The following is a 23,930-nucleotide window of genomic DNA, read 5'->3' as shown; positions in this document are numbered from 1 at the left end:
AAGCAAGAGGGGAAAGTGAATACAATTGCAGAAGTCAGTAGTAACACATAATGTTGCAAGCCAGGATCCGCTCCTTAGCTATCAAGTATCTTGCCCTCTGTTGGTGGTGGTGGTGGTGGCTCTTTGTATGTGGAGCCCAGCTAGGAATTGAGCATGGGTGCTGTTAGGTAGGTTTTTCTAAAGTACAACTGGTGTTAGACTTCATAAGACTTCTCTCTTGGTATTAGGGACACAACTCAATATAGGCCTGTAATACAGAAGTCGGTAGAGTGGCTGAGCAGCCAGGCTTATCTTAGCAGGGGGTTATGTGAGCTGTAGAGCAGTACAAAGAAATCAGTTCATACAGAGATCCAAGAAAACGCACACTCACTAAAACATTTTTATTTATATATTCAAGGAAAAAACCTTAGTTGCAGGGACGTTAAGGTGAGAACTTAACGCAACAAAACCCCTGAAATTCAGCGAAAGCCACCTTAAATTCGCGCCCCCATGACCACAATGATGACATCACAGATCACATTATCATGACCACTAATTACATAATACATGAGAACACTGATGACATTACAAATTACATTGTATATAACCGATTACATCAACGATGGAATTAGACATAACATTTATAAGTTAGCTCATGAAAACTTTGATTACCTTAATAACAATTTAGGCCGTGGACTTGGCCATGACAAAGGGGGTCACTGGCCAGCACCAAAGGCCATAGCTAGTGGTCGGTTAGTGTTCAAAAATACCAATGTGCATGCCTAGGAGCCCATCACTGTTTTAAACTATACAGTGGGCAACATTAAAAGCTGTAGTCAGTGGCAATGGCTAAAGGCCATATCTATTGCCCATTGATATGTTAGAATATACAATTGGCACAGCCAAATGCCATGGCCACAGGCTAGTATTGCGTTTAAGACCATGGCTAGTGGCTGGTTAGTGTATTTTACTTACAGTGGGCACGCCGAAGGCCATAGATAGTGGTTGGTTAGTGTTGTATAATACACAGTGGGCACATCATTAGTTCATCGCTTATTGCATTTTATTATTTTAAAATATACAGTGGACATGGCCAAAAGATGTACAAGTTGCTCAAGGTCAAATGTCATGGCTAGTCCGGCCCATTTATATGTTAGAATATATAGTAGGCACAGGCAAAGATTGTGGGCACTAGCCAGTATTGTACCAACGCTCATGGCTAGTGCCTGATCAGTGTATATGTGCTGTAGCACTGGTGAAGGCAAAGTCTATGGTTGGTGGCCTGTTAATGTTTAAAATATACAGTGCACATGGGTGTAGACAGTAGTCAGTGTCCACGACTGAAGGCCATGATTACCCATTAATGTGTTCAAATAGATTTGCCCATGCACGCTGACCATGGCTGAAGGCCATTCTTAATGCCAGCTACTGATGTTATGTATTTAGTGATGTTATCACGGATGTCATCATTGTGCTCAGACTGCTCAACAGCAGGCACAAAGTTAAGGTGGCTTTAGCTGAATTTCAGGGGTTTTGTTGTGTTACGTTCTCACCTTAAGGCCCATGCAACTAATGTTTTTTCCTTGAATTTCAAGGGTTTTGTCATTCCATACATAATTAACATTAGGAATACAGACAATTTGGCAAATCAACACAATGTATCATGTGTAGAAAGTAAAATAAAAACCAATTGTGCAAGCACATTCCCCACAAATCCCCCGTTCTTAAAAACCTTTCTTTCCATATTAATTTCACTTTTAAAAGTGTTTACAATTGTATGTACTGTTTACAAATAGGAAGTTAAGTGTTACAGTAAATGGGTAAAAAGACTACACAATAGATCTTAAAAAAATCATTTCCAACACTACTGCCCACATATATATTTAAGTTATTATCATTTTTTTAAGAACAGTTTTATAGCTGCATCTAACAAATATGAATTTGTTTACCCGCGACTACGCAGAGGGCTGCAGCTGCGTCAATGGATGGCTTAACGTTTCGAAAGTTGCGTTGATGTGGATACGCGCCTTTTCCCATCGACCAATAGCATTCTGAGCTCTTATCTTCCCTTAGCCGCGTCAAAGGAGCCAATGGCACACAGATGCATTTACGAGACTACGCCCATGATGTTCCACGACATCAACGCGTGCAGAATCATCCAATAGCACGTCGAATTACATAGACGCGCCATCCAGCCAATCATATTACGCGCTGCAGCTTTGCGTCTACGTGTCATTGCTAGCTGCATCACAACATCCGTACGTACGAAACCGTCGATTCAGCAGGCGCAGAAGTCTGTAGCCGCGAATAATCACCACACCCACAAAAAAAATGTTATTTAATCTTCTATTGGCACTGATAGTTGTGCGGAGTGTGCAATACCTTTTTTTTTACTATATCAAAATTCATTCTAAATTTAAAAATTACATCTACATTGCCATTTCATAATTTTGTGTGCGTCCTTTCTCTGGCCACCTAAACACCTAAGAAGCGAATGACAATTTTCTTAAACCTACCATACTAAATGGAAAAACATGTACGGTTTGATGACTGAATAGACACGAACGACATTTCTAAAAACTTCACACTGCACATAGAACATATTTGTTCACTTAAACTAACCCTTTGAGTAAGGTATTGTCATTTTTTATTTCAATAAGAATACTTTTAAAAAAATGTTGTGTGCATACTTTTTTTCACCACCTATACACATAATAAGTAAGCACAGTATATCTAAATTCTTCCCTAAAATGCTTAGTAGTTACGTTATTTTTCAAATATTGTTCTATATGGTTTTTGTATCTACAACCTACTGTTTTCACTTGTTTCATAACAGTCATGCCCTTCTACACTCCCTCGCATGCAAAATGTACATGGAACCATATATGTAACCTAGCACTTACAGGGAACACTTGTACATATTAAAATATTCAGTGTTTTACACAATAAAACAGAAGTACAAGATTGCAGAATGCGGTTTTCTCTTCTAATTTATATACTCTTCAGAATATTACCTCTACATTAATTTCATACTGTTTTTTATAAGTAAATATAAGTTACTCACCGTAGTGACTAACGTACTCTTAGTCCATAGTCCCCTTTCCTCCATATTGTCTGGGCGTCCCTTCCAAGGGACGGGAGACGGAACCTTTTTCACCAGAAAAATCCTTCTTCCCCTTTAAATTTAGAGGCGAGGCCCAGGGAGCATGTGATGCCCTGACTCCGCCCTCCGGCGCCACACCTCAGTCCCCATTGATGTATCGGCAATAGATTTAACATTGCCTAATGACACCAGTATTATTAGGGGGGAAGTTAGTGGGACGTATGGAGGAAAGGGGACTATGGACTAAGAGTACACGTTAGTCACTATGGTGAGTAATTGATCATTACTCTTACGCCCCGTCCCCTTTCCTCCATAGTATGGGCGATTACAACTGAATGTAGCCCCAAGGTGGAGAGGAGACCCTCCTGTGACTCACTCTCTCTCCACTTCTACACCACTACTCTCGAAAGAACTAACTCTCTAAACAACAAACTTGCCCTCATGTCCCCGCCATGCAACGCTCACACCTTACCCGTCTCCCCACCGCCTGCCCCAGCAACTGTAACCCAACCCACCTTTGACTTGTTCACACCAATTTCTCAAACTGCTCTCCGCCCGGAAACCATCCGGCTTCCCCTTGACCCCTGCCCCACCTCAACGCTCAAAGAAATATTTGCATCTACCTGCGCAGGAGAGCATGCAAGAACCATCATAAATTACTCCCTCCACTTGGGAATTTTCCCTGACGCCTTCAAAACTGCTCATGTCAAACCTCTTTTAAACCCCCCCCCCACCCTCTCAACCCCAAAAACTACCACCCCATCTCAAACACCAGGTTCATTGCTAAACTCATCGATCGAAGCCAACAATCTCCTAGACCCTGCACAATCAGGCTTCAAACCGTGACACAGAAACAAAACCACTTTGACCTCAATCTGGGACGACCTTAAGATCACTGAAGACTCTGCGGGATGCGCTGCACTAATCCTTCTAGACCTATCCGCCGCCTTTGACACAATCAACCACTCAATCCTCCTTGACCGTTTCCACTCCCTAGGAATCTGTGGAAACGCTCTCAAGTGGATATCATCCTTCCTCAGCAATAGGAGCCAAATAACCCTCCTCTCCTCCTTTGCTTCCACCACCCGACCAGTCAATACCGGAGTTCCACAAGGAGCATGCCTACCAGCCCTCCTGTTCAACCTCTAAATGTCCAACCTCCTGAGAATAATCTGCTCGCACAGTATCCTGTGCTACTCCAACGACACCCAATTAATCCTAAAACTCCTCAACTCAAACCCCAACTGTCAGGCCGACCTTGCTGCCTGCCTCCTTGACATCAATGGAGGACCAAAAACCACCTCCTCCTAAACCCCACCAAAACAGAAATCATGGTGTGCGTCAACACCAAGCTTCTCCCCCACCCTCTACTCTGGCCATCATCCATGGGCAATCCACCGACCACCTCAACCACAGCAAAAAACCTTGGATGCACTCAGGACTCTGACCTAACCCTCTTCCGCCGAATCAACAACGTCTCTATGTCCTGCCATTACCACCTCAAAATTCTTAGATGCATTTTTCCGTACCTCTCCTTTCACAACAGACACGCGCTGTCCAATCTATTGTAATGTCAAGACTGGACTATGCCAACTCCCTGTAGCTCGGGGTCCAAGCATATCACCTCATCAAACTACAAAGAGCACAAAACACTGCAGCCAAATTGCTCCTAGCACTTGGCCCAAGAGATCAGACCTCTCCAGCTGTCAGAACTCTTCACTGGCTCCCAGTTGGACGAAGGGTGACTTTCAAATCCTTATGCATCTCCCACCGAGCAATGCATAAAACCAGACCGCTTTACCTACAGGACAAACTAAAACCCTACCACCCACCGCACACTCCAAGATCGAGCTCTGCCCTCCTAGTGATACCAAACACCAACTCAGTCAGGTTAGGAGGAGCATCATTCTCAGCCTTGGCCCCCACTCTGTAGAACTTGCTTCCACCCTGTATTCGACTCACCGAAGACTACATGTCATTCCGCAAACTACTAAAAACGTGCCTCTTTCCTTAAAAGAATCGACGCTTAGAACAAACTGAGTAAATAGCCACAGTAAACAGAAACCTAAAGTTCTGAAACAAAGAGAACAAAAGAGCAAAGAGTCGATCGAATAGACTGAAAGACTAAAATGGATAGTGTAACTAAAACGGATAGACTGAGTGGATTGAATGAAGTGGATGGAACGGACATAGTGGTTGAAACGGACATAGTGGTTGAAACGGACATAGTGGTTGAAACGGACATAGAACGGCCGGAGCGGACATAGAACAGCCGGAGCGGACATAGAACGGCCGGAGCGGACATAGAACGGCCGGAGCGGACATAGAACGGCCGGAGCGGACATAGAACGGCCGGAGCGGACATAGAACGGCCGGAGCGGACATAGAACGGCCGGAGCGGACATAGAACGGCCGGAGCGGACATAGAACGGCCGGAGCGGACATAGAACGGCCGGAGCGGACATAGAACGGCCGGAGCGGACATAGAACGGCCGGAGCGGACATAGAACGGCCGGAGCGGACATAGAACGGCCGGAGCGGACATAGAACGGCCGGAGCGGACATAGAACGGCCGGAGCGGACATAGAACGGCCGGAGCGGACATAGAACGGCCGGAGCGGACATAGAACGGCCGGAGCGGATATAGAACGGCCGGAGCGGATATAGAACGAGCGGATATAGAATGGCCGGAGCGGATATAGAACGGATGGAATAACTAGAGTGGGTGAGAAGGATGGAGTGGATGGAATAGATGGAGCGGATGGAATAGATGGAGCGGATGGAATAGATGGAGCGGATGGAATAGATGGAGCGGATGTTATGGATAGAATGGATGATACAGATAGAGTGGATGGAAGGGATGGAACAGATGGAATGGATAGAAGGGATGGAGTAGATAAAACAGATAGAGTAGATGGAATAGATGGAGTGGATAAGAACGGACATAACTGATCAAGTGGATAGAATGGATGGGAAGGGTGGAGTGGATGAATGGAACGGATGAAGTGAATCAAAGGGATGAGCGGATGGAGTAGATGGAGGGGATGGAGTGGATAGATCGGATGAAGTTGATCGAGTGGATAGAACAGATGGAACGGATGGGAAGGATGGAGTGAGTGGATGGAATGGATGAAGCGCATCGAGGGGGCGGATGGGGTGAGTAGATAGAACGGACAGAATTGATCGAGTGGATGGAACTGTTGGAATGGATGAGAAAGATGGAGAGGGTGGATGAAAAGTATGAAGTGGATCGAGTGGATGGAAGCCCTGAGTGGATGGAGTAGATGGAGTGGATGGAATGATAGAAAGGATGTAATTGATCCAGTGGATAGAATGGATGAAACGGATGTGAAGGATGCCATAGATAAATGGAATGGATGAAGTGGATCAAATGAATGGAGGGGATGAGTGTATGGAGTAGATGGAGAGGATGAGTGGATGGAACGGATGAGGGGATGGGACGGACGAAGTGGTTGGAACGGAAGGAATGGATGGAACGGATGATTTGGATAGAACGTACAAAGCGGATAAAACGGATGAAGTCGTTGGAACGGACGAAAAGGATGGAGCATATGGAACCGATAGCAAAGAGGAACTGGATAGATGCATAGAGTGGATACATGGATAGATGAAGTGCATGGATGGATGGAGTGGATAGATGGATGGAGTAGATGGGTGGATGGAATGGATAGATGGATGGATGAGTGGATAGATGAAGTGCATAAATAGACTGAGTAGATGAATGGATGCATGAAATGGACAGAGTGGACATGGTAGACAGTTGACGAAACAGATGGGATGGAACAAATGAAGTAGATGGAACGGATGAAGTGGGCGGAACGGATGGAAAGGATGGAATATGGAGTGAATGATGAGTGGACGGAAGCGGATAGAACGGATGACGGAGTGAATATAGTGGATGGAACGGATGCAAGTGGATGGAACGGAAGCAAAGCAAGCGGATGGAACGGAAGCAAAGCAAGCGGATGGAACGGAAGCAAAGCAAGCGGATGGAACGGAAGCAAAGCAAGCGGATGGAACGGAAGCAAAGCAAGCGGATGGAACGGAAGCAAAGCAAGCGGATGGAACGGAAGCAAAGCAAGCGGATGGAACGGAAGCAAAGCAAGCGGATGGAACGGAAGCAAAGCAAGCGGATGGAACGGAAGCAAAGCAAGCGGATGGAACGGAAGCAAAGCAAGCGGATGGAACGGAAGCAAAGCAAGCGGATGGAACGGAAGCAAAGCAAGCGGATGGAACGGAAGCAAAGCAAGCGGATGGAACGGAAGCAAAGCAAGCGGATGGAACGGAAGCAAAGCAAGCGGATGGAACGGAAGCAAAGCAAGCGGATGGAACGGAAGCAAAGCAAGCGGATGGAACGGAAGCAAAGCAAGCGGATGGAACGGAAGCAAAGCAAGCGGATGGAACGGAAGCAAAGCAAGCGGATGGAACGGAAGCAAAGCAAGCGGATGGAACGGAAGCAAAGCAAGCGGATGGAACGGAAGCAAAGCAAGCGGATGGAACGGAAGCAAAGCACGCGGATGGAACGGAAGCAAAGCACGCGGATGGAACGGAAGCAAAGCACGCGGATGGAACGGAAGCAAAGCACGCGGATGGAACGGAAGCAAAGCAAGCAGATGGAACGGAAGCAAAGCAAGCAGATGGAACGGAAGCAAAGCAAGCAGATGGAACGGAAGCAAAGCAAGCAGACGGAACGGACGAAGCAGACGGAACGGACGAAGCAGACGGAACGGACGAAGCAGACGGAACGGACGAAGCAGACGGAACGGACGAAGCAGACGGAACGGACGAAGCAGACGGAACGGACGAAGCAGACGGAACGGACGAAGCAGACGGACCGGACGAAGCAGACGGACCGGACGAAGCAGATGGACCGGACGAAGCAGATGGACCGGACGAAGCAGATGGAACGGACGAAGCAGATGGAACGGACGAAGCAGATGGAACGGACGAAGCAGATGGAATGATAGAATGGATAATGCGGATGGAATGGATGAAGCAGATGGAATGAAAGAAGCAGATGGAACGAAAGAATGCCTGGTCTTGTGCCTGATCACAGGTGCCTTATTGCAAACCACCATATCACAGTACTATGCTTACTCTCTCCTATACACCATCACTCAACTATAATACAGCTATGACACATTCGGTATAGCTGTTCCTATACTAACACAACCCCATGAACTCCCATCATCCTAATAAAACATGGCTAGCTGAGCACAGACCGCTAGCATAGGCGTCTCCTCAAGCCCAACGTAGCCAACCTCAGTCTGTATGTCCACCCTCCAGACTGAACACATCTCAAATGATTCCCCTAGCACCACACCTACTGTTAAGAAGCAGCCATCATGCAACAACCACACCAGCTGCACACATAACCAGTGCGCCCACGCACTATACATCTCTCTCTCTATTGACTTGAACTGCAGTTCCAGCGGGCGTTCAACCTACCAGCGCATTGAGGTCATACCAATGACACATAAGGCGCTATATAAATGCCAAGTAACATAACATTAAGCAAATAGGCTCCTGAGAACCGCCTGTCCGAAGGCCGCATCAGATCGAGAGCCGGCATCCAAACAGTAATGCTTACAGAAAGCCGATGGAGAGGCCCAAGTGGCCGCCCTGCTTATGACTTGCCAAGGGACATGGCGCTGGAATGCGAGGGCATGCATGTTGGCCGGAAGTGGCCTGTGCTGGCCCTCGTACACTTCCTTGACGGCAGAGACCATCCAGCGGGATATGGAAGCCTTCGAGGCCTGATAGCCTGGTCTTGAGCCTCCGAAAGTGACAAACAGGGCGTCTGACTTGTGGAAGCATGTGGTCCTGTCCCAGTAGAATTTTAGGGCACGCCTGACATCCAGGCAGTGCAGTACTCTCTGTGTTTCGTCCTTGGGATCAGGAATAAACGTAGGAAGGACTATTTCCTCGTTAAAGTGGAACGCAGACGGAACGTTGGGCAGAAATGCTGGGTGCGTCCGCATGACTACCTTATCCTTGTGAAAGGTGGTATATGGTTAAGAGGCGACCAGCGCCTGGATCTTGCTGACTCTGCGAGCCGAGGTAAGACCGACTATTAAAGCTGTCTTGATGGTGAGCAGACTGATGTCCGGGCACGCCATTGGCTCGAACGGTTTGTGCACCAGGGCGCCCAAGACTATGTTAAGATCCCACACAGGGTGCGGTCTCTTGACGGGTGGGTAGAGCCTAGAGAGGCCCATCAGATGTTTCTTGACTATAGGGTTGGAGGAGGAGAAAATGCTCTCCTCCCAGTTCCTGTAAGCCCCAATGACTGCAAGGTATGTGCGGCAGGTGTCCACCTGCACGCCTGAATCAGCGAGGTGCACTGAAAAGGAGAGGATGTTATCCAAAGTGCACACCAAGGGGTCGATACCCTTGGAGTCTGCCCAGTGGCAGAATCTGGTCCATTTGCTTTTGTACTGGGCCCTGGTGACTTTGCTCCCAACGCTCTGTATCATCTCCAGATTGGCCTGTGAGAGGCTAAGGTGCCGAAGCGTTACCTGCTCAGGTACCAAGCTGTGAGGGCTAGTTTCCCTGGGGCACGGTGGATGTCTCTGACCCCCTGCTGCGCTTGAAGATGTGTTGGGTCTGTCGGGAGGTGAATCGGGGGCATCTCTGAGAAGCTGAGAAGCTCTGAAAACCATGGCCTGGCCGGCCACCATGGAGTTATCCGAATAATAAGGAGTCTGCGAGACTACTTGATTTTGCAAATTAACCTGTGGATCAGGGGAGTGGGCGAAAAGGCGTAGGCTTTCATGCTGGTCCACTGGAGGTGAAATGCGTCACCCAGAGAGCCGGAGCCCTGACCTTGCCAGGATGCAAACTGGGGACACTTCTTGTTGTGCCAGGTGGCAAAGAGATCCACGACCTGTTGAAGATCTCCTGAAGAACAAGGTTGTTTAGCTGCCACTCATAATTGTCCGCTCCCAGCCTGCTGAGCCTGTCCGCTTCCAGGTTGGATTCCCCCAGGAGATGGACTGCCACGAAGAAAAGTTAGTTTTCTAGGGCCCACTCCCACATGCTGATCGCCAGTCTGCACAGATGAGGGGATCTGGTGCTTCCCTGCTTGTTGACATAGTAAATGTTGGTCGAGTTGTCTGTCTGGATGAGGACAACCTTGCCCCTGAGAAGCGGTAAGAATGCTCTGAGCGCTAGCCAGATAGCGTTCAGCTCCAACCAATTGATGTGGTATCCCTGCTCCTGTCGAGTTCAGGTGCCGTGGACTGAGAGGCCATCCAGGGTGGCTCCCCAGCCCTCAAGCAAGGAGTCTGTGGTGATGGTGGCCTGCGGGCAGGGTGGCCGAAAGGGCTTGCCCGTCCGTAGGTTGCAGTCCCTGGACCACCATGTTGGGTCCGGATGGACAGATGGAGGGACGTTGATCATCTCGGATTGAGAGCCCCTCTCCTGGTTGCATGAGGCCGGGAAGTGCAGCTGAATCCTCCTCATCCTTAGTCTTGTGTGCGGAACAGCTAATAGGACCCAGGAGATGTTGGCACCACCATGCCTAGGTCACCTCTCTGCTGAGGAAGTGGGCGGTGGTCCTCTTGATTTTTGAGATTTTGTCCTCTGACAGGAAAACCTTCTCGGAGCACGTATCCCAGATGAGGCCAAGGAAGGTCAGCGTTTGTGTGGGCTGCAGAAGAGACTGCTTGACATTGAGCGAGAATCCCAGATCATGTAGTGCGTTTCAAGGGCATGGGAAGAGTGGTGAACCGCTTCCGGAGATGTAACCCTGATGAGCCAGTCGTCGAGGTACGGGGTAGATGTGGAGACCGTGCACTCTGAGGAAGTGCGCCACTACATGAGTCTGGTAAAGACCCTGGGGGACGAGTTGAGGCCAAAAGGAAGGACCTTGTAATGAAAATGGTAGCCCATGATCCCGAACCGTAGGAAAGAACGATGGGGCTGCCAAATCGGGACATGTAGGTACACGTCCTTCAGATCCAGGTCCACCCAGTCCAATTGGACCCAGTCCAATGTCTCCGCTATAAAAGCTGGCGTAACCATCTTGAATTTTTGCAGGGGTAAGGAGAGGTTATGGGTGGAAAGGTCCAGCACAACTCTCAGGCATGCCTGGTTCTTCTTCTGAATGGCGAAAATCCTGGAGTAAAAGCCAAAGACCCGCTGGGAGGCTGGTACTTCCTCCACTGCCTGACTCTCTACGAGCGACCGGATCTCTGCCAAAAGAGTTGCTGTCCCAACCTGTGGGAGTAGAGGGGAGGAGAGGCTGGGATGGGAAGGCGGTACCCCGTGGCTACTACGGAGAGGATCCAGGGGTCCGCGGAATTCTGGCCCCAAAAATGTGCATGGAGGACAAGCCTGACCCCACCAGAGACACGTGGACCCAAAGGGGCGTGCCATGCTTTCTTTCCCTCGGAGGCTGTCGCTGAGGAGGGGGACTGGAAAAAGACCTTACTCCGCCCACCCCCTTTTGTTGCATGCGCCGGCTCTGCGTTCCTGGAAGCTGCAGAACCCTCCATATGTACAACCCCTTTCCGAGCGCTGCTGAGATTGGGTGTACGATTTGGGTGTGGTCTTTTAAGGATGGATAACGACTTTGCCGTTTGTGAGCGGTTTTTCTTTTTGTCCAGCTCCTCGTCCGTAGCGGAGTGGAAGATGCCCCCCCCCACCTCGAACGGTAGATCTCGAATGCGCTCCTGGACATCCGGGTTGAATTTTGTTGCCCGGAGCCAGGCTGTTCTTCTCATGTCTGTGGCAATACAGATGGCACGGCCTGAGGTATCGATATGAGCCACTGTGGATTCCATAAGGTCGTGCGACACCAGCTTGGCTTCAGCTAGCCCTGCCTTAAAGCGTGATTGGCTCTGGGTGGGGAGTTCCGGGAAGAAGTCCGCAATTTCCCACTATAATCTCTGGTTGGCGGCAGCCAGCATGGCGTCGGTGTTGGCCTGACGTAGATGTAAAGAGGCGTTGGAATAGAGTTTCTTTCCATATGCCTCCAAGATCATCTTCTCCTTGCCTAGCAGCGCCGCAGAGGAAGAGGCTGAGGACGACAGGCTTGGAGTATAGTGGTGCTGCAGCGATCACCGAAGAGTGTGGCTGAGGATGGGGCGAAAGCAAGAGTGTGTCCCCCTCCACCTGCCCGTACTTGGCATCCAGACGTCGATTGACCGGCTGGGCTGAGTGGTGTTTGAGACAGCCCTTCTTGGCCAGGGAGATTACATCGGTCTGCATATGAATCCCCGATTTGGCAGAGGGGCGTCGCGTGAGGACTTCAGCCAGAACCCCTCTGCTGGCTGCTCAACCTTGGGTTGGGGGAGGCCCAGGTACTCCACCAAACCAGCAAGACGTTCGTGGAAGGCCCTGGCTGAGGATGGCGTGTCCGGATCCTCCTCCTCATCATCATCATCCATATCCTGCGTATCTGGAGGATCTTGAGGAGGAGGAGTAGTTGGCGCCAGAGGCTGGGGGACAAAGACCGCAGCTGGAGGCTGAGGAGGTGGCAGAGGTTGCAGAGCCCGCTCTGGAGCCCGAGGAGGCGGCTACACCAGGGACTGGGGGCCTGATGGAGGAGTCTGTGGTGCCGCTAGCTTGGTGGGAATGACTTCCCTGATGGCGTCTTTGATGATAACCCCTATTTGAGGTGACTTCATGAGGCCGAGGAACTTCTTGAAGATTACCTCCTCACTGGCCAAAGAGGTGGCAGGGGGTGCCGACATGGTAGCGGGGGGCTGCTGGAGGCGCTGCGTACCCAGTCCATACGGACGCCAAGGAAAGCCACCCTGCGTAACTGAGGGGTACATTGTAGGCCACGTACCTGGTTGAGGCCAGTCCCACCTTGACACTCGTTCTTTGCCCAATTCCTGGAATGGTGTCGGACGGGTGCCTCTTTCTGGCACGGTGCCCATTTTGTCAAGCTGCCTACCACGTGCTTGCGACGTGGTGCTCAGCCTGCTGGGCCCGGCCTCGTCAAAGACTCTTGCGTGTGGATCACGAGGCCTACCCTGCTCCTCGGGCCTAGGCCCGGTAGGTGTGACACCCTTGACACGGGGGTCGGATCGCTGCGTTTAGGCACCCCCCCGGTGACATTGTCGGTATTAGGGCATAGCCCCTCGGCCATGGTGCCGGTAAAAGGGCGGAGCCCCTCGGGTGTAGACCCGGAAAAAGAACCTTCCAGTCCCTCAACACTGTGCCTGGTAGAATCTGAGGATCCCTCGACCCAATGGCCGTTAGCTGAAGCAGCCTCGGTGTATGTGCCGGTAGGACCTGACCGGTCCCCCCCCCCCCACACAGGAGAGTTCCTGGGAAGGAGTCTCCCTTGCAGGGTGCGATGGCGAATATCAGCCCTACCTTGGGCCTCGTTCGATGCTTCACAAAGTTCTTGAGATCCTCTGGAGGAGACCTCTGGAAGAGCTCTCTCCACTTGGCTAGTCGGTTCTTCAGCACCTTCAAGGACAGCGAGTCACACGCCGAACAGGATTGCCAACCGTGGTCTGGGCCGAGGCAACGTAAGCAGAGGGCGTGGGGGTCTGAAGTTGGGAAGAGCCTGTTGCAGGATGGACACCTGCTGAACCCTGTAGAAGTCGACATGCGTCGGGGAGGAGCGTGATGCCTGAGGACCGAGTACCTAAATGATAGAAAAGACAAAAAAGACAAAGAAGAAGTATCCGCACGTGGAATTACATGGCCAAAGCCAAACCCAGGAGCGCTGGTCCCTCTCCAAGGGACGGGAGATGGAACCTTTTTCACCAGAAAAAACCACCTTCCCCCTTAAATTTAGAGGCGGGTGGGGCCCTGAGAGCATGCGCTACCCTGACTCTGCCCACCGGCGCCACACCTCAGTACCCATTGACGCATCGACTATATTTAAGATTGCCTAATGACACCAGTTTTATTAGGGGGGGAGGATGGTGGGATGTAGGGAGGAAAGGGGAAGCAATAAGAGAACAAAAGTCACTACACTGAGTAACCTATAATTACTCTTACGTCACGTCCCCTTTCCTCAATACTGCATGGGCGGTAGCCCCAGGGTGGAGAGAAGACCCTCCTTAAGAAAACAGATTCCTTAGCACCGCCTGTCCAAAAGCTGTGTCTGATTTAGAGCTGGCGTCCAAACAGTAATGCTTTCAGAAGGCTGAAGGGGCAGCCTAGGTGGACGCCCTGCTGATGACCTGCCACGGAACCTGCCGCTGGAATCCAATGGCCATGGCCTTGGTCCTGACCGCATGGGCGTGCATGTTAGTTGAAGTGGCTTGTGCTGCCCCCCCCCCATAGGCATCCTTGATAGCCGAAACCATCCATCCATCCATCATGCAATAGATGCCTTGGATGCCTAATGCTCGGGCCTTGACCCCAGAAGGTGACAAACCGTGCGTCTGGCTTGCGGAAGCCCTTGGTCCTGTCTAGATAGAATTCAGAGCGCGTCTGACACCCGACAAACCCTCTGAGGCTCGTCCTTCGGGTCGGCAAAAAACGCAGTCTAGACTATTTCCTAGTTTAGATGGAAAGCAGAGGGTACCTTAGGTAGGAACGTGGGGTGTGTCCGCAGGACCACCTTATCCTTGTGAAAGGTAGTATAAGGCTCTGGGGCCACCAGAGCCTGTATCTCACTGACTCTGCGAACCGAGGTGAGCCCCACCAACAGGGCTGTCTTAATGGTGACAAGCCTGATGTCCACTGACGCCATTGGCTCAAACAGCTTGTGCGCCAAGGCGCCCAACACTACATTGAGGTCTCACACAGGGTGTGGTCTTTTGATGGGCGGGTAGAGTCTGGCGAGGCCCGTCAAATGTCTCTTGACTATCGGGTTGGATGAGGAGAAGACCTCCTCCTATGAATTTCTGTAGGCTCCTATAGCAGCCAAATAGGTGCGGCATGTGTCCACCTGGACACCTGAGTGAGCGAGGTGCGCCGAGAAGGAGAGCACGTCGTCCAACGTGCACATAAGGGGGTTGATCTCCTTAGAGTCCGCCCAGTGACAGAGCCTAGTCCATTTACTCTTGTACTGGCTTTTGGTAGCCTTGCTCCTGGCACTCTGAATGATCTCTAGATTAGCCTGCGATAGGCTAAGGTGCTTCAGCTCGACCTTAGCCTCAGGAACCACACTGCTAGGGCTAATTTCTGTGACGCGGGTGGAGGAACCTGCCCCCCTGTTGCGCCAGCAGAGGAGCTGCACCCAACGGAAGGTGAATGGGTGGCCTGTCGGATAGTCTGAGAAGCTCTGAGAACCACGGTCTAGCCGGCCACCATGGACCTATTAGAATGATGTTGAGGTGACAAGACTACTTTATCTTGCAAATCACCCTGTGGACCAGGAGGGTGGGCGAGAAGGTGTATGCTGTCATGCCATTCCACTGTATCTGGTATGCTTCGCCTCGGGAACCGGGGCCTTGCCCCTGCCAGGATGCGAACTGATGCACTTCTTGTTGTCCTAGGAGGGGAAAAGATCCACCCGAGAATGCCCCCATCTGCTGAAGATCTCCAGCAGCACCTGGTCATTCATTTGTGACTCGTAATTGTCCGCCCCCAGTCTGCTGAGCCTGTCGTCTTCCTGGTTGGACTCCACCGAAGGTGGATGGCCCTCGGGTAGATGTTTTTCTCTAGGGCCCATTCCCACATGCCGATAGCTAGGTTGCATAGTGGAGGAGACCTGGCACCACCCTGCTTGTTCGTATAGTACATGCTGGTGGAGTTTTCGGTCTAGATGAGAATGAGCTTGCCCCAAATGAGCGGAAGGAAAGCTTTGAGCGCTAGCCAGATGGCCTTCAGCTGCAGCCAGTTCATATGGGACTTCTGCTCCTGCAGGGTCCAAACCCCAGAGACACTAAGACTGCCCAGAGTTCCCCCCTCCCAGCCTTCGAGCAAGGAGTCCGTCATAATCGTGACCTGCAAAGCCGGCTGCCAGAAGGGTTGCCGTCCCTGGACCACCATGTGAGGTCCGAGTGGAGAGAATGTGGAACGCTGATCAGTCCCACTCCCGATTCCAAGATGCTGAGAAGTGCAGCTGCAATTTCCTCATCCCGAGTCTTGTGTGGGGTAGGGCCAGTAGAACCGCTGCCATGAGTCTTAACAGATGCTGGTACCACCAGGCCGAAATCACTTGTCAGGTGAGGAAGTGAGCAGTGGCCCTCTTGATGCCCGTAATCTTGTCCTCCGAGAGGAAAACAATCTCTCTGAGCCAGTGTTCCATATGAGGCCCAGAAAGGTCAGTCTCTGCGTAGGCTGCAGCTGAGACTTCCTGAGGTTGAGCAAACATCCCAGGTCGTGGAGCGTGCTCATAAGGGCAGAGGAAGTGTGGTGCACCACCTCTGGAGATTGGGCCCTGGCGAGTCAGTCGTCCAGGGCTGGGTGGAGATGGTGGCCCTGGACCCGGAGGAGGGCTGCCACTGCATTCATGAGTCTGATAAACACCCTGGGAGCGGAGTTGAGGCCGAAGGGTAGCACCTTGTATTGGAAATGGCAGCCCATGATCCTGAACCGCAGGAAGGAACGATGCGGCTGCAAAATAGGGACGTGTAGATACGCGTCCTTCAGATCCAGGCAGCACATCCAGTCTCCCCTGCACAATGTCTCTGCAATGAGTGCTGGCGTAACCATCTTGAATTTTTGAAGAGGGAGGGAGAGGTTGAGGGTGGAAAGGTCCAACATAACTCTCAGGCCAGCCTGGTACTACTTCTGTATGGTCGATAACCCTGAATAGAAACCCAATCCTCGCTCGGAGGCTGGGACTTCTTCCACTGCCTGGCTCTCGACAAGCGACTGAATCTCCACCAACAGAGTTGTTGTCCCAATCTTTGGGAGTGGAGGGGAGGAGGGAGGAGAGGAAGGGATCGGTAGGCGGTACCCCTTGGATACTACAGAGGGGATCCAGGGGTCTGTGAAATACTGACGCCAGAACTGTGCGTGAAGGGCCAGCCTGCCCCCCACAGGAGATACGTGGACCTGAAGGGGCGCGTCATGTCTTCTTTCCCGCTGAGGCTGTTGCTGTGGAGGGGGACTGGAAAAAGCCCTTGCCCCCCCACCCCGCCTTTGCTGTTTGTGCCAGTGATGACTCGGCGAACAGTCAGTGTTAGGCAAGATTGTGTGCACTATCCTTGGAAGACTACAGCAGCCTTGACCTCCTGGCAATAGGGAACCCAACCTTTGGTACAAGTCTGTACTACATAGGTTGGAAGTGTGGCTGAGCAGCCAGGCTCATCTGAAAAGAGGTAAATGTGGGCAGTAGGGTTGTAACAAAGAGTTTCAGAGTGACAGTTATTCAAATAAACACTTACTTGATTAAACAATTATTAATTTAACAGTCAGTTATATAAGCCTTCTTCAGAAGTTAGCAAAACACGTAACAAATATAATACACTTTAAAACAAACCGTTTTCTCTAAATCAGATGATACCCATAGGGGATGGCACACAGACATTTCCTACACCCTCAGGTGACTTAAATAGCTAGGACACTGTGGACATTAATCAATCACTGGTACATTCAGAGCAATACTGAGTTTGGGTGCAACGGGTTAGATTGGGGAATAAAACAAACGTAAACAAATAATTCACAAACTGACAAGTACTTTTAAAACCCTCCAATAAAAAGTACATTAACCCTTTCCAGGGAGAAAGGCAAAAGCACAAAGTCAGAGGTAGAAGAGTCTCTCAGGGAGCCAGGACAGTAAATGTTAATTGAACCAAGTGTAGGGGAGCTGAAGATCTTTGTAGGTGAGTAAAAGTCTTGCACAGTGTTTTTTGAAAAGTTTGTAGAAATAAGATTCAGTTGAAGGGCCACAAGCTGGGAGGCTTGTGAGGGGCAAAGCTGCAAGCAACTCTGCAATGGCAACCAAGACGGATCTCAACTGAGAGCAAGTAAGGCTACACAACACGAGGTAAGTCCTCTTAGGTTTACAGTACCTTTGGTTAGAAGAAATGGTTCCAGCTGGCTTCTGTTCCTGTGTAGCTCTGCAGATTCGGTTGTTCCTGGTCCTCAGTCGTGCGGACAAGAGGGATGACGTCTGGGGACTCCTGCAACACAATGGGAAGGTCGGCGGCAGCAATGGACAAACTTCAATTCAGCAGTACTTTGCGGTTTCAGCTCCTCGCGTCTATAGCAAATAGCAACACTGCGGTTCTCGGATACCACTTCAGACTTTCCTCGCATCTGGGGTCCAGCACTCTGTTGAAGTGGCTTAGGCTTGGTCAGTCCTGCTTCAGGGAAGTCCGGAGGATCTTCCTGGCGCTCAGGTCTGACTTAAATGCAATGTACTCAATCTGGTGTTCCTCTCCCTGGCACTTAGGTTCCAGAAGCAGGAGCAGTGGAAGTACAGACAGCTTCGAGAGGCTGTCCAGGCAAGTTCACTTTGAGCGTTGATTGGTCCCATCAACCCAAGGGGAGACGTCATCCTTGCAGGGCTTCTCTAGTCGAAACGAATTCGGAGCTTCAGCACAGCAGCAGGGCTTCACCGGACAAACCAACTGCCCAGGAGTTTCAGCAGGCATCTCTTCCTTATTCTTCGAAATTCCTTCGTTCAGTGGTTGACTCTGCTTTCCAAGCCAAAACAACTCGCCTTTTATGCAGTTTTCTCCCATTCATTCCTGCCTAGCTGTCAATCACACAGCAGAGTGGCTGTACTCCACAGACAGCCAGCCAGCCTATCACCTTTGGGTGCATTCCTGTAACCAATGGGATTAAGCACAGAGAGATTTGGGCATCTCCCTCACTTCCTGCCCCTGCCAGACATACTGGAGCCAGAGTCGGGCTTCACTCGTGAATCCCGCCAAAGACAAAACAAACAAAGTGACCAAACCTTGTTTGGAGCGCAGAGTCAATCTCAAGAAGGACCTTTCCAATAAGAAATGACGAAAAACAAGACCAGGGTCATTTTGGCAAAATGGGCCCCCATGGGTGCCTTACTGCAGCTGCGAATGCAGCCCGAGGTAAAAGCACACAATGGTAGTAAGTAGTAAACCACTGCCACCAGCCATTAATTGTAGAAAGGGTAACATAAAAATGTTACATGCAAAACTAGACAAAGGGGATACTAAGTAACCCCTCCAGCACACTATGGTAAGATAGTGTGTGCTGGGTCTAGAAAGTTACAAAATGTAACTCCACTGGACCATCTTCCCCAACTGGCTGTACTGCTTTGCTGCTGCAAGTACCGAGTACCTGGGGCCGAGTGAAACGTCTGAAATCCGACTAGAGGCTCCTGGAGTCTCCTAAGGACCCTCCAGAAGCAGGAGGACCAGCGCCCATGTCCCCTCACCCGAGTGCAGGACCCAAGGAGTGAAGGAAGCCCAACTGGTATCCGAGATCCATGATAGTGCTGTTTACCAGCGCTGAAACCACAAAGTGCTGCTGTACCGAAAAGAGCCTGCAGCTGCCGAAAACCTCCCAAGTACTGCCGCAGGAGCCCTCTAGATGTCCTGCACCTTGTCCCCAAGACTGATGCTCAGGAACATGGGGTCTGCACCGCTGTAACAGGACAGATTCCAGCTGGACCACTCTTCTTCAAACCAGATGTACTGTTTAGACTTGGGGTACTTACTTCACTGTATTTTAGCTGTGCTTCTCTCAGCTGGGAATTGCAGTGGCTTACATTTGAAGTTGATTCCAACTTTGTTTCTACAGGCTCAACAGCTTGTGGCCCTACACGTGAGTTTCTAACAAACTCTCTAACTTTGTGCAAGACTTTGATTCTAAGAAGTGCTTCCACTCCATAGGCTGTTTCAAATTGACATTGGATGTCCTGGCTCTGCAGACTCTTCTAGCCCATTGACTTTGATATTGTTTGTCCCTCATAGGTGGTAACTTGTGTTAGACTGTTCATTGGAATATTTAAGTGTCCTCACATGTACTGAGAACCTGTGTAACCTTTTCCTTCCTTAAACCTTTCCTTTCTGCAACCTCAGAATCTGCAAAGTATAACTAAGTGTGATATATAAATGCCATTACTGTCCTTGGAATTGAAGTCACCTCAGGGTGTAGGAATTGTGTAAGCATATCCAAAGATTATCCACCAACTTGTTTTGATACCGAAAAGTATTTTTAAAGTATATTCACATTGTTACATGAATTGCCTTTTTAAAGAACACTTATTTAAAAGCAGACATTGAATAAATAAATAACTTTATAACTGGAATCTTGAGTGTAAGTGTTACTTGGTTACTCGTATTTGCGAATTTCATTGCTTCAGCTCTACAGCTCACATTTACCCCTCTTGAGATAGACCTGGCTGCTCAGTCATACTGCCAACTTGTGTAGTACAGAACTATACCAAAAGGTGGGTTACCGAATACCAAGCAGAGTGGTGTGTAGTCTCACACAGTGTTACTACATCAATTCTTACCTAACAAGGTTAGATCAAAATATGAAAAGTAAGAGGACATTAAAACAGAATGGATGAAGATGAGAGAGAAGCACAAAGAGTGGTGGTAGTTTGCCATGTTGAGGAGGCCTGTATGGCGCCAATGGGCAGTGTGATCAGACCTTGCACTATACTTACTGTTCACACCAGCCTCTCCGTTGCCATGCTTTTCTAGCAGCTGCTCTATGTTGGGGGTTGCAGGTGGAGCATTTTCAACTTGGGTGGTCGGGTTATTGCTGCATGTGGCAGCCTGGTCAAACACGGTGGGCAGGCTGCTGATGGGCGACCTGTTAATGAATATAAACATATTTCAGAATCCTCCCCAGAAAGGTACCATCACAGATAATCCCACTCGGCCTCAGACTGCCTTGATTCATACTAGCAGAGGACAGTTATTTATTCCCCAAAATGCAATCTAAAAATCGCTAGAAAGGAGGTCCTCCTTCCCTCCCACCTTCACTACAGAGCTACCTCCAACCAACAGAGGAAAAAGGTTGTCGCCATACCTTGTACCACAAACTAATCTGTCTTATAATGGGAGATACTTCCATTCATCTCGAGACCATGATGTCCCAAGCTTTATGTTACTGTGTTAATTACCTACTACATTGAGCCTTCACATTGTGCCATGCTTCTCATTCAATTGGACATGGGAAGACGGGTTTCACCCACCTCTCCAGAGAAAACTCTCATACCATACTGGGAGGGACTACATCTTTTCCCTTTCACATCCATAGTTAATTAAGGCTCAATGGGGCTTAAGCTGTGCCTCTGCATCTCTTTCAATGTGTTAGGCTTATATACCATGGACCTAGGATGTCATGCAGAAATGTACAAAAAAAGATACATTCTAGCAGATGGCAGTGTTTATTCCTCAAGTTCAAGAGTTACTTTGACCCATTAAACTGGAAAGGAACTGTCTTCATTCCCATCACTGAAATTTCCAAACCCGAAAAAAAGACAGTGCATCCATTTCTTTTCAACATTGATATCCCTCTATTATATTAGTATTATGTTTACGAAAAAGATACCCTTTCCTCTAGCATATTTAATGCCATTATCTAATCTAGAATGTAAGGAAAGAGAAATTACATGGAGGACAAACTTTCGCGTGGCGAGCTCCCTCGGCAAATAAAGTTGCAGTTTTCCATGTCTGTGTCTGAAAGCAATAAGAAACATTAAGTAAATACTTTCCAGATGAGAAATGCAATTTAAATAGAACATGTGCATGCATTACATCTATAAAAGATACTTTCACTGGGAGGCAGAATAAATATCATTATAGAGTATTTTTCTTGTTTTTGTAATTATTTGGCTAAAACATCGTTCACCCTTAATATTAAAATACACAAATTTAAAAAACAATCCATTAAAATATCAAAAACATAAAAGTACTATATCAATACAATAGTAAAAGAAGTTGAAACAAATTCACCCTATACAAAAGGACTAAAATGATTATCAGTTAATTCCCATCATAAAACCACTATCTAATAACAGGAACAGCAATCAAGGTATGCAAAGCTCCCGCTTTCGAACCCAAAGGAAAAACAAACACCAGACCTATAGCAAGTGACACTGGTATGCTACTCTGACAGTTTTTTCAAAAAGATTCATTATCTACAGTCCGCCTTTTCTTGAGGATATTTACAAAAAAAAGCATGTTAGGGAGAATTCTCATTTCGAAGGGATTGTGTCCTCAGACGTATTCCTTTTCTTGATAGATCATCTCCAGCTTGCTGGCCTCGGAATTCTTTTTTCAGTAGCGGGCGCTGCGCGTCGATGTCCCTCGAGCCGATGTCCCTCGACAGCCTCCGTATCAGCGCCAACGTCATCATGCGTATAAATAGACTCGCGCAGCGTCCGTTGCTCAGTTCCGTTTTTCTGCGCTTCGTGGCCCTCGGAATCGCGTTGCTCAGTTCGTTAGAGAATATATTCTTCATTATTCCTCGAGAATACCAACTCTTACTCAATGGCTTCCTCATCCGAACCGACAACTCCACGGTCCGGCTTCAAAAAATTTCGAGACTGTGGAAAGAAAATATCGTTGACAGATCCTCACAGGATCCGTTTGTGGTGCCTGGGATTGGAGCACCAATGTTCGGAGTGCGAGGACTGCATGTCCATGACGGCGAAAGCCTTGAAGGAGCGCAAGGGGAAGCTTGAGAGAAGTAAGACAGTTAAAACTCCTTCGAAAGTTTCCTCGGCAGAGTTGAGCCATTCGTCTCCTCGCCGACACAGGAAACATTCTCGGTCTAGGTCTCGAAGCAGTTCCCACCACTCTTAGAGATCCAAGCATTCAAGTAAGAGACGTCGAAGATCCCCTTCCTCCTCCTCTTCTTCTTCAGTTTCTCCAGAAAGAGTCACCTGCCCCACAAAACATAGCTCTCAGGCTGAGTGGGAGGAATTCCGTAAAAGGATGCTTGGTGTCTTCGAGAAAGCAGCCTCGACCTCCACGAAGACAGCTGAGGGCGATACCCTTGGTGAAAGACCCGAAAAATCTAAACGCCGCGAGTCGTTGTACCCGGCGAAAAAAAACTACTCGAGAGTGTCACGAACCCTCGAGCAAAAGCACTGTGCCATCGACGCCATTGTCGAAGGGCTCATCGCCGACGTCGAAAAAGAGCAAACCCACGGCCGTCACTACGTCACAGCCAGTGGTCATACCCAGAGCCTCTAACATGACTTCGAGGTCATCGACAACCTTGAATAGGATCCCGATCCTCTCGAGTTCTTCGAGGCCACTTCCAATCTTCGACACCTTTTTCGGTGTTTTCGAAGCCTTTAACGTCCGGTCCACGTCATCGACTTTTTCCCAACCAATTATGACAAATTTAGCCCCTTCTGCTCTGGAAATGGGATTCAAGCCATTTCCAAGGTCTGATTATTTCAGACCTTTGTCTTCAATTTATGAAGAAGGGGTGGATTCGGATCAAGAAAGACCCTTTGGGTTGCAGAGATCTGCAACACCAGAACCAGAGGAATTTACCTCTGAGGAAAATAGGTTGAGGGACCTTTGAGAATCCTTAAATGAGGCAAGTGGGTTAGATACTTCCCCAGAAATAGAATTTGCCAAACCAGACCAGGGGAACATGCTGAGACCCCTTACAGAATTTTAATGGCAAGAATTATAGAATTCATGGGTTGGTCTACACCTTCACCTGCATTCCAACAGGATGACCTTACAGACATTTTAGTTAAGGCCCACAGGAGGATCCTGTGGTTCAATTTCACGCTGCATTACAAAGAAAAATATTGGCTAACTGGGAAACCCCTGAGGTTATCCCGGCGGTTAACAAAAAGTTATCAGCCAAATATAGGGTATCTACTACTGACCCTGCATTTTTGTCTAAACATCCAACTCCAGAGAGTCTGGTTGTTCAAGCAGCAACTGCATGAGGCAGTATATCGGCATACCCTACTGTTCCACAGGACAGGGATGACAAAAGATACAACTCTATGGCTAAGAAAGTTTTTTCTGCATGTACGCTCGCA

General features: G+C 49.2%; 1 protein-coding gene across 4 annotated transcripts in view; it reads right to left on the bottom strand.

The window, feature by feature from the left end:
* MLLT6 (MLLT6, PHD finger containing) overlaps window positions 1-23,930 on the bottom strand; it is a 1,444,709-nt gene that overhangs the window by 239,655 nt on the left and 1,181,124 nt on the right. For all 4 annotated transcript variants that reach the window (XM_069634689.1, XM_069634688.1, XM_069634691.1 and 1 more), the window contains 2 exons: window positions 21,528-21,594; window positions 20,574-20,722 (listed from right to left, as the gene is read on the bottom strand). In XM_069634689.1, the coding sequence (XP_069490790.1) occupies window positions 20,574-20,722; window positions 21,528-21,594 (216 nt within the window). The remainder of the gene's footprint in view (window positions 1-20,573; window positions 20,723-21,527; window positions 21,595-23,930) is intronic.

Source organism: Ambystoma mexicanum, chromosome 13, assembly GCF_040938575.1.
Source record: "Ambystoma mexicanum isolate Mex_15411 chromosome 13, UKY_AmexF1_1, whole genome shotgun sequence".
NCBI classification, from domain to species: domain Eukaryota; kingdom Metazoa; phylum Chordata; class Amphibia; order Caudata; family Ambystomatidae; genus Ambystoma; species Ambystoma mexicanum.
This window is presented reverse-complemented; position numbering and strand designations above follow the sequence as displayed.